Source organism: Nuphar pumila, chromosome 16, assembly GCF_984573655.1.
Source record: "Nuphar pumila chromosome 16, dmNupPumi1.hap1.1, whole genome shotgun sequence".
NCBI lineage: Eukaryota > Viridiplantae > Streptophyta > Magnoliopsida > Nymphaeales > Nymphaeaceae > Nuphar > Nuphar pumila.
Window position 1 is genome coordinate 12,077,119 of NC_143264.1, and position 15,018 is coordinate 12,092,136.

General features: G+C 40.7%; 1 protein-coding gene across 8 annotated transcripts; it reads right to left on the minus strand.

The window, feature by feature from the left end:
* Nucleotides 1-502: 502 nt before the first annotated feature.
* Nucleotides 503-12,715, minus strand: LOC149812934 (uncharacterized). Of its 8 annotated transcripts, XM_089992143.1 has the most exons (12): nucleotides 12,193-12,451; nucleotides 11,986-12,077; nucleotides 11,828-11,897; nucleotides 11,462-11,583; nucleotides 6,599-6,636; nucleotides 3,642-3,723; nucleotides 3,436-3,565; nucleotides 3,227-3,356; nucleotides 2,816-3,142; nucleotides 2,629-2,733; nucleotides 2,177-2,527; nucleotides 503-788 (listed from the first exon to the last, which is right to left on the minus strand). In XM_089992143.1, exons 3-12 carry the CDS (start codon nucleotides 11,857-11,859, stop codon nucleotides 702-704), a joined length of 1,404 nt encoding a protein of 467 aa, XP_089848269.1. In that variant the 5' UTR covers nucleotides 11,860-11,897; nucleotides 11,986-12,077; nucleotides 12,193-12,451; the 3' UTR covers nucleotides 503-701. The 8 variants fall into 8 exon arrangements, with proteins under 8 accessions (XP_089848269.1, XP_089848268.1, XP_089848270.1 ...); XM_089992142.1 differs by lacking the exons at nucleotides 11,986-12,077; nucleotides 12,193-12,451 and adding an exon at nucleotides 12,460-12,715; XM_089992144.1 differs by lacking the exon at nucleotides 11,986-12,077.
* Nucleotides 12,716-15,018: the final 2,303 nt, after the last annotated feature.

Below are 15,018 nucleotides of genomic sequence, written 5' to 3' on the forward strand. Positions count from 1 at the left end.
AATACCCAAAATTGACATTAAAAAAATAGAAGCATAATTTTTAACTTGAAGATAAGTCTAATTCTTTATTTATTTAATATTTAAAAATTTTACAGGTTTTACACTCCATCCCTGCATGGGTTTTGATTTTAACCTTCAACCCCGTTTCATGTCCTCCATCCCAGGTCCAAACGGGAGAGGCGAGGCGAGGTAGGGCCTTGTTTCCCCACGGTCCATTGCCATCCAGATTGGGGACAGTGTCATGCAAGGCAAGGTGAGGATCAGGACAAAGATAGGCCGGAGAGGGGGAAAGTGTAAGTCCATCACCCACACGGGTTTTATACCTTTTTTTTTTGGGGGGGGGGGGGGGGGGGACCAAATGAAAAAGGGCGGAAATTTTGGGATTTTTTATTTTGAATTAATGTGAAAAATTCAAGTTTTGAATTTCCTTTTGGGTCTCATCAAATTCAAAACTTGGGAGTCATAATCCCTGTCGCTAATCCGTCGCAAAAATGAAAAAAAATAAAAAAAAAATTATTTGAAAATTAAATACCGAGAACGGTACAATTTATATTTCCTGTAAATAAAAAACAACCACACAAAAAATTCCATATAACAAGATTCTACAATAATTAATCGTTCTACCTTAAAACTAACAAGTTTAATTATTTACAATTACAATTAGTAAACATAAAAAACTAGAACTTCTTCAACACAGTTTTCTAATTATCGCCAAGATTTTGTGCGTCTTCTTGTTCATTGTCTTTATCTGTCCCTTCAGCTCCGCTACGCTGATTATCACTAGCAGCCTACACAAGAAAAGAACAGTCAATATTGATAAAAAAATATAATGAAATAAATTACACACTATATGTGATTTTATCATGTGCTCATGTGTGATCTAAGGCAATAAAAAAACTCTATATGTGATTCTATCATGCTCATATGTGCTCTAAGGCAGGCAAAAGGTTATATATGTCATTCTATCATGCTCATATATGTGCTAAGGCAGTCAAAAAATTGAATATGTGATTATAGCATGTTCATATGTGTTCTAAGGCAGACAGAAAAACTCTATATGTGATTCTACCATGCTCAGATGTGCTTTAAGGCAGGCAAAAAACTATATATGTCATTTGATCATGCTCGTATGTGTGCTAAGGCAGTCAAAAAATTGAATATGTGATTATAGCATGCTCATATGTGCTCTAAGGCAGGCAAAAAAAATATATGTGATTATAGCATGCTCATATGTGCTCTAAGGCAATAAAAAAACTCTATATGTTATTATAGCATGCTCATATGTGCTCTAAGGTAGGCAAAAAAACTTTATATGTGATTATAGCATGCTCATATGTGCTCTAAGGCAATAAACAAACTCTATATGTGATTCTAACATGCTCGTATGTGTGCTAAGGCAGTCAAAAAACTGAATATGTGATTATAACATGCTCATATGTGTTCTTAGGCAGTCAAAAAACTGAATATGTGATTATAGCATGCTCATATGTGTTCTTAGGCAATCAAAAAACTGAATATGTGATTATAGCATACTCATATGTGTTCTAAGACAGTCAAAAAAACTTTATATGTGATTCTATCATACTCATATGTGTTCTTAAGCAGTCAAAAAACTGAATATGTGATTATAGCATGCTCATATATGCTCTAAGGCAGGCAAAAAATTTTATATGTGATTATAGCATGCTCATATGTGCTCTAAGGCAATAAAAAAACTCTATATGTTATTATAGCATGCTCGTATGTGTGCTAAGGATGTGATTATAGCATGCTCATATGTGTTCTTAGGAAGTCAAAAAACTGAATATGTGATTATAGCATGCTCATATGTGTTCTAAGGCAGTCAGAAAAACTTTATATGTGATTCTATCATGCTCATATGTGTTCTTAGGCAGTCAAAAAACTGAATATGTGATTATAGCATGCTCATATGTGCTCTAAGGCAGGCAAAAAAATTTATATGTGATTATAGCATGCTCATATGTGCTCTAAGGCAATTAAAAAACTCTATATGTTATTATAGCATGCTCATATGTGCTCTAAGCCAGGCAAAAAACTCTATATGTGATTCTATCATGCTCATATGTGCTCTAAGGCAGGCAAAAAGTTATATATGTGATTCGATTATGCTCATATGTGTTCTAAGGCAGACAAAAAACTGAATATGTGATTATACCTGAGAGGGACCTGGAATCCAAGATCCCCTGTTCAGAACAAGATTGTTGATCTCATTTCGGAGAAAGGCGGCGACGGTGTATTGGAAGTAGTTATTCAGTGATTCCGTAACGATCTGACGTACATCATCACCGGAAAGAATAGTCTGCTGCTTGGAGCTTATGTCGGCGCAAGAAGTCGGTGAGCCGTAACTAGAAGAAGCAATAACTGGTGAAGTGTTCATATTACTCCCAAACCCGAACACGCGACCTTTTTTGGGTTCACCTGCTGCAGTCACCCATGTTGTAGGATCAAATGATGGATGCTGAGTAGCGTCATCGCCATATCGCTCTACCATCTGTTGCTCATATGCCTCGTACAAAATAATGTTTAAAGTATTCATTAATAATTAATGATAACATTATGATAACTTGCATATATATTGCAATGATTATTAATTGAATAAATACATACCGTTGTCGTTCTCGCCTTCTCTGATACGAAGACTCCCGTGGTCTTTCGTTTATGTGTTTCAACAAACACATCCTTATATGGTACACTGCCTCCTTTTTCTGCTTCCTGCGAAGTTAAATAACAAAAGATTTAGTACACAAGTTTGCAACAATACTTATAAAATTAATATTATATATTGATGAGTTACCATTTTCTTCAGGTGGCTCCCAAATGTCTTAGATCCACCTGTGTGTAGATGGACTTCGGGCATCTTCGATTGATTTTGTGCAGCCTTCGCAGAGCGATTTCTAAATGCATCTCCCGCCCACTTATCGCACATTTCATCCCAGTAATCTCTCCTGATAGTAATAGGGCCATGGCCCTTCCACAGTAATGGATCATCTACTACGCCAGGTGTTTTTTTTGCTACAGTCTTCATAGTGTGCAGCATGTCTGCAAATCGATTGACAACCACCTTCTGCCACACCTTTCTTGCATCATTTTCTTCCACCGTAGTTGCGAAGCGATTCGAAGCCTACAAATATTTTCAGAAAGTTAGTAGACATTACTTAAATAAATTAAATATGAAACACATTAACTATGAGAAACAACTGTATACCATGAATGAGGACCACAATCTGTCTAACACCTCCTTTGGGTACTCTTTCCATTGAACAACCGGTCCTGGTAGATGTTGAAGAAGTGAATTCCTAATCTCCCGTACTACTTCTTGTGGTTCAAACCTCGTGCTGCACATGAATTGTTACACAGTAAATATCAATATAAAATATTTATAAGATATGCAATAATTGAAAACAAAATACTTACGGTCGATTATCAATATACACTATTCGAATGAGTCTTCTTGTGCCAGCCTGAGAAGACCCTATTTCCAATGTTGGCTCCTGACTTGTGTGATCAACTGGTGTAGGTGGGTCGTGTACAGGCGCAACATCATCTGTAAAAAAATACGTTAGAAATTCTCAGAATGTGCATTTGAACTAATCAAGCATCCAATTAGTTATATGATATACCTATCACAGGAGCCCGTGAAGATGAAGGTTGAACCTGGCTACTACTGGATGAGCGACCACTATAACCTCTACGAACCATATTCTAACAAATAACATATGTCATACAATACATTCAAATAATTCACATCAAGTATTACAATACATTCAAGTCATTCACATCAAGTATTACAATAATTCAAATCATTCATATCAGGTACTACAATGCATTCAAGTCATTCACATCAAGCATTGCAATGCATTCAAATCATTCGCATCAATTATTACAATGCATTCAAATAATTCAAATCATTCACATCAAGTATTGCAATAATTCAAATCATTCATTGCATAAATTATAATACATTCAAATAATTGAAATCATTCATTCACATCAAGTATTGCAATGCATTCGAATCATTCGTATCAAGTATTACAATACATTCAAATAATTCAAATCATTCACATCAAGTATTACAATGCATTCAAATAATTCGTATCAAATATCACAATACATTCAAATAAAATTTTTAATCATTCACATCAAGTGTTGCAATACAACTCATGCATTCGCATCAAGTATTACAATACATTCAAATAATTGAAATCATTCACACCAAGTATTGCAATACAACTCACATCAAGTACTGCAATGCATTTAAATAGAGGTTTGTAGTATAAGATTTTGCTCACTAGCTTGAGAATTCTTCCTCGTCACTAGTTTGACTTCCTTCTTCTTCTTCTTCTTCTTCTTCTTCTTCATTGTTTGCCCATCCACTTGGTACATCATTTGGATCACATTCCTCTATGAATGTTTCATCGGCCAATGGAGATATGACATGCATATCATGCGCAACATCGTGACCATAAGCGAAGTCATAGACATCATCTGATTGATAGTAATCGTTGTCTTCAGCTAACTCATCTTCCTGTAACTGATCATGCTCGGGGTATAGTTTGGACTTCACCTTGCAAACTGCCCACCATTCATTTTTATCTGACTTTTTTATACTCGGATATGAAGTATAATAAACTTGTTAAGCTTGCGAGACTAATATGAATGGTTCATATGTTCCAAACCTGGATTTATGATTCACCTCCACAATGCCTGAAACTTTGTCAAGTCTTGTTGCAGTTGGATCAAACCAATGACACTTGAATAAAGTAACCCTGTTATTCATGCCTAAGTAAGTCAACTCCATTATTTCCTCTATAACACCGTAGTAATCATGTTCATTTTCACCATAGCTGCTACCCTTGACACACACGCCACTATTTATCGTTGATTTGTTTCATAAACAAGCTTGGTGGAAGGTTGTATGGAGTTACAAATACTGGCCAGCATGAGTATGGAGTTGATCTACCCCCAAATTGATTAAATCCATCTGTACATAGACCGAGTCTAACATTTCGCACTTCCATTGCAAAGTTCTGATGAGTACGATCAAAGTGCTTCTAAGCTTCAACATCAACAGGATGAGTGATCTTGTTTTCATCGTGTCGAACTTTATTTGCATGACATCTCATGTGTTTAGCTGTCCTTGAAGACATATACAATCGCTGCAATCTAGGAGTGATAGAAAAGTAGCGGAGCGACTTGTATGAAACTTCTTTTGATCTCGTGCTACCATTGCCTCTTGTCTTTGGCTTGAACCGAGGATGCCCACATGACGGGCATGATATGTTCTTTTCCTGCTCCTTGAAATACAACATGCAGTGATTTGGACAAACATCAATATTTTTGTAACCCATACCTAGAGCGTTGACCATAACTTTCGCACGATAGAAATTTTGTGGCAATTTCTCATCTTTGGGCAACATACTCTTCACAATCATGCACAAACGGTCAAAACATGATTGACTCAAATTATACTCGGACTTCAAATTCATTAGTTGAAGAACTGCAGAAAAGATAGTGTGACTCTCACAACCGTTCCAAAGTGGCTTATCAGCATCTCTAAGTAAATCATAAAATCTACTAGCTGCATCGTTTGGTGATTCTTCATCTACGGCAGTTCTTACATCACTAGAACTCATAGCAGAACCCAGTTCTGTTTCTGCGGCATCAAATATCAAATTCGTATATGGATTATCGTGCACCATATTCACTCGTGCATCAAAATCGTTTCTAAATTCTTCTCCATAAAACGTTCAGTTCTGATAATCACTCACAAAACCCTTCCTGTATAGGTGATATCTAGCGCCATGAGCTTCTAAAAATTGATTATTCTTACAAATCTTGCAGGGACACCTAATCTGACCTGTGGGATCCACTGTACTGACACTTGCTATTGCAAATTCAATAAAACTGTCAACACCATCCATATATTCATGCGATAACTCATTGTCCACTATCCTACGGTACATTCATTCACGATTTGCAGTCATTTTCTTATGATGTTACGAATAATAGCCTAACGAATTAAAAGATAACAATCAGAATGCTACGATGAAGAACATATCAAATTTATCATGCAATATATGATGTCATACAATAACAAGAATTTTGATGCATGCATTGATAACTTAATATTTTCATGTGCAAACTATTCATGACACGATACAATCATTTGAAACATGCTTTCATTATACAATTTCACATGGAAGTCATAATCAAATTGAAAGTTACATGCAAGCATGGATACAATTACATCAAACATTGCAATACATCGTAATCATTCAGATCAAACAAATGGCAAACATGTACCTGCAGCAAACACATTTCAATATATCACCAACTACTACCATGCCTAGCATGGACTCCGTACTCCAAAAATAAGAACACTTCAATAGTCATACAATAAAATCATGCTCAGCATAATCTCCGAACTCCAATGAAGCAACCCTAAATATCAATAACTAAGTGAGTGTGTGAACAATAAAGTGTTACATCTAATAAATTAAATAACATGTGATACGCTTGCATTACTTACTCACCACGAGTATTTACCCGATTTGCATTGTTTTTGACACTTACTTACCACAGGTGGCTGAGCACGAGCTGGTTTCGTTGAAAAATCTGCACAAAAAAATACTGTTTTAAAATGAAGTCACCACGAAAAAAAAGACTGTTCTGGCAAGGGGTCGACTCCCCTGCTGTTCCGGCAGGGGGTCGACCCCCTTACGAAACATAGGGGGTTAACCCCCTTACGGAACGTAGGGAGTTAACTGACCCCCTATTACGGCAGGTGGTCAACCCCTGCCAGGGTCGACCCCCTGCCGGAAAGGCACGGGGCAAGGGTCCCCTGCCGGAAAACGCAGGGGTTAACCCCCTCCGTTTTCCGGCAGGGGGTTAACCCCCTGCCGAAAACGGTAGGGGACGTAGGGGGTTAATCCTCTGCGTTTTCCGGCAGGGGGTTAACCCTCTGCGTGAAAACGGGGGTTAACCCCCTGCCAGAAATGGCAGAGGGTTAACCCCCTGCGTGAACCGGAAGGGGGTTAACCCCCTGCGTGAACCGGAAGGGGGTTAACCCCCTGCCGGAAACGACAGGGGATTAACCCCCTGCATTTTCACGCAGGGGGTTAACCCTCTGCGTTTTCACGCAGGGGGTTAATCCTCTACGTTTTCCGGTAGGGGGTTAACCCCCTGCATAAAAATGGGGGTTAACCTCCTGCCGGAAACGGCAAGGGGTTAACCCCCTGCGTGAACCGGGAGGGGGTTAACCCCCTGTCGGAAATGGCAGGGGGTTAACTCCCTGCGTGAAAACGGGGGTTAACCCCCTGCCGGAAATGGCATGGGGGCGTCCTTTACCTTTCTCCGGGCGGCGGACGGTGGGACCGGCGAACGGCGGGAGCGGGACCGTCGAACGGCGTGAGCAGCGAAAGAAGAAAAGGAAAAGCTGTCTGGGATTAGGGTTATTTGAAAGTTAGCGACGGATAAATTCCGTCGCTAAGCCAACGTAAAATCAAATTTACGAAAATAGCGACGGATGATATTCTGTCGCCACATCCGTCGCTACGTAGCGACGGACTAGATTCCGTCGCGAACGTCGTCGGTAAATGGTGCGATCGTAACGACAAAACAGTACGTCGCTAATTAGTGATGGACTAGGTGACAGACTATATTCCGTCGTTATTTTCATAAGATTCATTAATTATAGCGACGGATGTTTGTCGCTCGCTAATCCGTCGCTAACTAGCGACGGAAAGATTCTGTCTCTAACATCCGTCGCGAACAACGTATTTTCTTGTAGTGTTTTTTTCCCTGTTTTTCTCATTTTCCCAATCATCGCCGGTGGATTCCCAGTCAGACAACCATGAGATCTCATACACTCATAATTTATTTTATAACCCAAATACCTTTTATTAGAATTTCTTTTGAAAATCGCCAAACTGCATCTAGTTGCATTTAAAAGACATTGAAAACACCTAGATGAGTTTGTAACCCTCTAAAACAATTAATTTTCATGATAATTTGAATATTTTAACAATATTTTATCTAAAGAGATTTTTAAAATAACCATTTTATCCTTATTGGTCAGAAAGATATAATTAAGTATATAAAATACCCAAAATTGACATTAAAAAAATAGAAGCATAATTTTTAACTTGAAGATAAGTCTAATTCTTTATTTATTTAATATTTTAAAATTTTACAGGTTTTACACTCCATCCCTGCATGGGTTTTGATTTTAACCTTCAACCCCGTTTCATGTCCTCCATCCCAGGTCCAAACAAGCGAGGCGAGGCGAGGTGGAGCCTTGTTTCCCCACGATCCATTGCCATCCAGATTGGGGACAGTGTCATGCAAGGCAAGGTGAGGATCAGGACAAAGATAGGCCGGAGAGGGGGAAAGTGTTAGTCCATCCCCCACACGGGTTTTATACCTTTTTTTTTTTTGGGGGGGGGGGGAACCAAATGAAAAAGGAGCAAATTTTTGGGATTTTTTATTTTGAATTAATGTGAAAAATTCAAGTTTTGAATTTCCTTTTGGGTCTCATCAAATTCAATTCATTATGAATATTATATTTTAATATAATATATATTGTATTTAATATGATTCATTTGGGTCCCGAATGAACCCAAATCATTTACCTTCTTGAGATCCATTTTGGTTTTAAATGGATCTAAATTTATATATAGCTTTAGTGAAATCTATTTGGGTTTTAAATGGATCAAAATTTCTGTTTGGAAGTAATGAGATCCATTTGGGTCTTAAATGAATTTAAATCCCTATTTAATTTCAGTGCGATTCATTTGGGTGTCAAATGAATCCAAAATCTTAGTTTTCTTTGAAAGATTCATTTGGATCCCAAGAAGGTAAAAACCATCCAAGTTTTTTTTTTCAAGCGCATCTCTGGAAATTTAAAGATGTAGTAAAGATAGATAAATTGAAGTATCTGAAGGAGCTTAATGATATTGCTGGCACCAAAAAGTCGGTGAGCCATAGAGGGTGGAAAGTACGGGGCTAAGATGCATTGTTTGGCGCATCGGCGGCGAAGGATCTTACAAGCAGCACAAGGAGAGGCAATGGGAGTAGGAGCATGAGCGTGAGCAGCAAGTGTTGGAGATGATGGGGAGGAAGGGGAGGGAGAGGATGTGAGTACTGACTCGCTTGACTGCATTTTCAAAGAGAGAGAGAGACGAGTGAGTATGAGTGTGTGGTGTCCCAACTCAAAGAAGGGCTCTTCCTCCGCTTTGGAATTCCCGTTGGGTGAGTATGAAAATCGCGATGAAAATTGGCAGCTTCCAAGAAGCTGCCTTTCATAGGGCGCCCTCATACTTCATAAAGGAAGCGTATGACATCCATACTTCCGAACGTGGAATTGCAGTGATTGACAGTGCAACTTCCTCCCTTCTGGGTTCGGTCAAAGCGGATGAGTGTGTATGAGTGTGATTGACAGTGCAACTTCCTCCCTTCTGGGTTCGGTCAAAGCGGATGAGTGTGTATGAGTGTGTGGTGTCCCAACTCAAAGAAGGGCTCTTCCTCCGCTTTGGAATTCCCGTTGGGAAAACTATTAAAATATATCAGTGTTCCAAAAGCCGGGTTGCATGCCGGTCGGATTTGGTCACAAGAACCTTGGAAGTCTTATTCGAAACCTGAATCCGATCTGTAAATTTTATGGATCGAAATCAAGTAATTTGGGTTGGGATCCAAATAAGGACCCAATCCGGATCCAGAACTCATTGGATCGGGTTTTGAAATTACTCAAACCTAGTCCCAAAGCTTGGACCGGATCCATTTTTAATGGATTGATACGAATGGGGCAGGGTCGGGTCCAGACATGGACCAGACCCGAGAGTATAAAAACTCTCTTTATGAGTTAGGCTTTAAAAAAAAATCCAAACCGCCTTCTGACTTTCTCTCTCCCCTCTCAGAGGGCGCCGCCACCGTCTCGGACGGTCCAGCAACCGAAAAATCGTCGGCGTCCCCATCGGCAAAACAAATGGCATCATCCATCACCTTTGTCTGTAATCATTGGCCATGACCGACGACGGTGGGGAGGCGACATCTTTGGCAGCCCGACAAGCTGCAGAGATGCCGACGACTGCCATGTCGGTGACACCGTCGGCAAGATAGAGCGACAGATTAGCAACACCCCACAAGGGAGAGAGACAGGGATGGCCCAACTGGCGGATGAAGGCCCCGATCAATGCCCAACTGGTGGTAAAAGATTTTTTTTTTTGGCATTTTCGGGAAACAACCGACTCAACGGCCGAATTTTCAGAAAAATGGTGGAGGATCGCCCGTCTAATCCGAATACAACATTTGTGCCTCGCTTCTTTAAGAAAATGACTCAGATGAGGGCGGTAAGCGATGCATCGCCGTTCAGAAGGCGGTTCCATCGAAAAACCGCAATCGGTAAAGGCATAAACTCAGCGTGCAACGTGAAAGCGTGGGTCTATAACCTAATGTTGAGCCTGCGCATAATAAAAGAGCAGCAACATACCTGTAGCAGCCATGGTAGCTTGCAGATGGCTGTTGAACAAATCGGGTCTTGCGGCTCTGAGACTTCTGACTCCTCAGCTAGTCGCAGCCCTTGATGAGTGCAGACGCTCTAGCGATGGTGAGCAGGATCTGAATCCCAGGTGAGGTAAGTATCAATTTTCAGATATTTGCTTTACCATATGGGGTTCCTCATCATCCCCTTTTATATTGTAAAGAGATTTATTAGGTAATAGTTTCCTTTTATTTGTAATTGTTACCTCAAAAAAATCGTGGGGCTTATCTTATAAGGACACCTTAACTCCAACACGTGCATCCACTGGCACTTTTCCTAGATTTGATAAAGTACCACTTCCTATAGGTGGTAGCTGCAGTCATCACAACTAGGGATGGCAGTAGACCGGGGTGGGGCGGTGGACAAGGTCTCCACCCCGCCCCGTCTCTAAAATGTAACCTTCATCCCCGGTCCATGCCCATGGTGGGGAGACTTTGGACCTCCACCCCCGCCCCATCTCAAAATACTAATCCTCGTCCCCGTCCCCACCTTTGCCTTGTCCCTGCCCCACCCCCGCCTCATCCCCCGTCCCTGCCCCGCCCCCGCCCTATCCCCGCCCCGCCCTATCCCCGTCCCTGTCTCCTACTTCTGCAAGTCATCTAATAAGTTGGCCACAAGTAATCTAATAAGTTTTTTGGAGTCGGGAGAGGAGGATGAGGTGGATGCCGAGGAAGAGGATTATTGGTGTTGCTTCGTCTGGGCAATGGGTGGCGGGTGTTGTTGGTGATCTATGAAATAGAGAGTCGAAACTTTGAAGATGGAGGTCATGAATTTGAAGAAAAAAATGATGTTGGTAGTTTGAATTTTGAAGGAAAAAAGAATATGCGGACCAAGAATTTGAAGAAAAAAGATGAATCGCGAACAACATATAAGTTAAACCGATAAAAAAATGAGAATTCTTACCAGAAGCGGACATAATCTCTTCCAATAGTTTAGAGCCTTTTAGAATATACTCGTTCCCATTTGTGGGGTAGATCAAATCGTCTTCACAGAGATCGTGCCACACGAACCCGTTCTTATAGCCTCTGTTTTTTCACAAAAACAAGAGAAAGATTCACAAAACCCTAATCTTTCCAATGCAATATTTAAGGAAGAAAAAGAGAGACAAAAATACCTAATTAGCAATGCTAGCCACAAAATCAAAGAAAATAGAGGTGTCTGAGAATAGCATTAAGTGGGTATGGGAATTTTACATTTAAAAGATGAAAGAATGGAGAAAGAAATGGTGTCAACCAAAGAAATCCCAGTTATGTGTGTTTATTTTCATACCTTTTGCAGGACCACGAGTATAATGCAGGCATCCCCTTCCCTCTTAGAACATCCAGACGGTCTACAAAATCTGAAACAAGATAACCACGTGTAAAAATCAGGAATCTTGAAAGAAAAAAAAAGTAAAAACATAGAAACCCATCTTGGGAAAGGGGGACCTCGATGAAGTGCGGGTGTTCTAGATGTCGGTTCCTGCAGAGGTAGTAGAATGCAAATGGGGAAGGGAAAGAGGCGACGATGATGGCTCTGACTGATAAATAGGGTTCGGGTTAGGGTTAGTAAGAGAAGATAAAATATGAAGGGGCGGGGATGGGGCGGGGTGGGGGAAAGTGCCAGTCCATCCCCGCAGGGGGATGAATTTTAACCTTCATCACCGCCTCCATCCGCGTTTCATGCCCTCCATCCCTGGTCCAAACGGGGCGAGGCCCTGCTTTCCCCCGGTCCACTGCCATCCCTAATCACAACGAAGGATTTGGCAGCTGCTACTTTTCTAAATGAATCAACTCGCGCTCTCCGACTGGCAGTTTCCCAACAGGAGTACCGTATATTCCATCTATGAGGAGCCAGATTATGACAATTAAAAAGAAACGAAAGAATAGATAGGCTTTGAGATGGTTTCAACCACAATTTACCGTTTGAAGCAGAGGTGATGGATGAATTTCATCCGAGAGGCGTTTGAGAAATAGCTAGTAGCGCTCCTCATGGCGTTGGAACAAGCGGTGGTGATGAATAATTTTGAAGCAGATAAGATTTCGCTGCTCTTGTGACCATGTGTTTCCGATCAGTGAGAAGAAAAGTCTGTGTTCATTGGCCCACACCATTTAGCAGCTGCCGCTATTAAAAGAATGGGCCAGATGTTGTCCAAAGAAAAGTTAGATTTTTATCGTTTTTCTTCCAACATGAATTGTTTAAAGAACTCTATTTTAGAAAATTTAAGGAGGCTTTTGTTTGAAAAAAAAAAGGCAAAAGAAAAATTGTAGGGGTGTCGATGGGCCTGGTTTACCAGGACTTGACCCGAACCAAACCCTATAGGGTTCGGTTATGATGACAAATAAGAAAACCCGATTAAGACCTGGGTTCGGACCCAAAGGTCCGATTAATACATGGATCCAGGTATAGTGTGTGAAATTTTATATCAGACTGGGACCTGACCCAAATTTCGATTAAGACCCAGAAATTTTCAATGTAAAAATGATAAAAAAAAAATACGGTTTTAGTGGCAATGGTCCGGGTTTTGGTTCATGTAGTTCTTATCGGATCTGGGTATGGTTTTTTTATAATTAATGAATCCGATTATTCCCATGTCCAAACCTGATACCATACCCAAAAATCTGGTTCAAGTCTCATTTCACCTGGATCCGAACCAAACCCGGCCGGTTGACACCCCTAAAAAATTGTAACAATAGATCTGGCACCCAACAACATAAGGCATGTCTTACACGTTTCTCAACATACTGGATCATGGTTTCTCGAGATCTAAATTCGTAATCGGACCTACGATATGTGAGGAATGTTGATGGATGTGAATGGCCAGCATGGATTCACCTGGACGGTTGGGATCGATCTATGGCTTTGGAATACGATCTTTCTTCTTCGCAACTCCATTGTAAATTTATATGACTCTGTAACGATGAAATATTTCTGTCGCTAATTTTGTCGCTAAGTAGCGACGAAAAACTATCTGTCGCTAATCCTCGCGTGTGTTGCAACAAAAACGGGCCGTAGCTACTTAGCGACGGATGTAGAGACGAATGTTTTCCGTCGCTACATCCGTCAATATTACAAAACTTAGCGATGAATAAGTTTTCATCGCTACATCCGTCGCAAAGTGACGACAGGAAAAATCTATCGCTAATATCCGTCGCTAATTGGCATTTTTCTTGTGGTGTTCAGCCGGACAACGACTATGTCTCCCCGCCTGTGGGGGGGGGGGGTTTCCACATGTTAAGTATGAGAAAAAAAAACTAGTAGGGGTGTCAACGGGTTGATTCTGTGGTGCTGGTATGGTACTGTGCCAGACCCAGTTCGGATCAGGCTCACCATAATAGGGTCCTGTGAGGATAACATAAACCAGACCCGTCCATAGGAGGTAAAATAATAAATTTTATATTTTTTACATCAAGAAATTTTGGATCTTAAATTGAAACTTGTTGGACCCAATTTAGAATGGAATTTCATAATTTATACCACCTCTATATATAAATCTGACCTTGTGGGTCTGACCTGGATTGTTAATCAGTCTTAAATCAGATCCTACTAGATCCAATACAGGTGAAAGCGCTGACAATCAAACTGGCACCCTAACTAAGTGAATGGGCCAGCAGTGAACAGTAGTCTCTGCATTTATATCAACCAGTTGGGTTTGGTTCGAATTCAGGTGGAACCAGACCCAGACCTGATTTGAGATGCTGGTACGGTATCTGGACTCAGGTCCAATCAGACCCACTATAAGTGAAACCATACACGAATCTTATAAAGATTACATGAACTAGACCCGGTAAAATAATATATTTTAACCTTTTTACATTGAAAATTGTGAATCTTAGTCAGAACTCGGGTTGGGCCCGGGGTTAGTATGAATTAATTTCACAAACCATACGCGGCTCCTTATATTAATCTATTTCAGAATCTAATAGATTCTGCCTCGTCTGGATAAGGAACCTGCTTTTCTCTAGAACGGTTCCGCGTGAGAGAACCAGATCCGAATGTATCATAACTGCGTGCGTGTTGGGGGATGATTCTCATGGGTGGTGTTAAAAAGGGGCGTTGTGTTGCCACCGTCCGTTGCTCGTTCTAACACTTTCTCTCTCCATCTAGGTGAGCTCCTTGGAGAAGATGGCGGTGTTCAACATCAGTAGGAAGGAAACAACCCCCTTCGATGGCCAGAAGCCTGGGACCTCCGGTCTCGGGAAGAAGGTAAAGCGACAGAGACGAATGCACCCGCTTTTCTTTTTCTCTTGATCTAATTCTCGTCCTCCCCTTTTTCCACGTTTACCATCATCGTTTGTTTTGGCCGAACCGTTTGTTGTCCTTGGGTGGGTGGTTCTTCAATTTACAGTCTCGTTAGAGATATATTGATGTTTCTTTCATAATTTCTTTTTTTTTTTGTCTCGAAAACCATGTCATCCAGATGAATTATCTGACTCGAAATGACGCAGTACCAGCACCACAGAATCAACCCGTTGACACCC

Excerpts from the sequence above, each read along its gene's own strand:
- LOC149812934 (XM_089992142.1), bottom strand. The coding sequence starts at position 11,859 with ATGCCTGCATTATACTCGTGGTCCTGCAAAAG. Across the intron at positions 3,566-3,641 it reads TTCACGGGCTCCTGTGATAG|ATGATGTTGCGCCTGTACAC; the intron begins GTATATCATATA and ends ATTTTTTTACAG. Across the intron at positions 2,734-2,815 it reads GGAGCCACCTGAAGAAAATG|GAAGCAGAAAAAGGAGGCAG; the intron begins GTAACTCATCAA and ends TTAACTTCGCAG.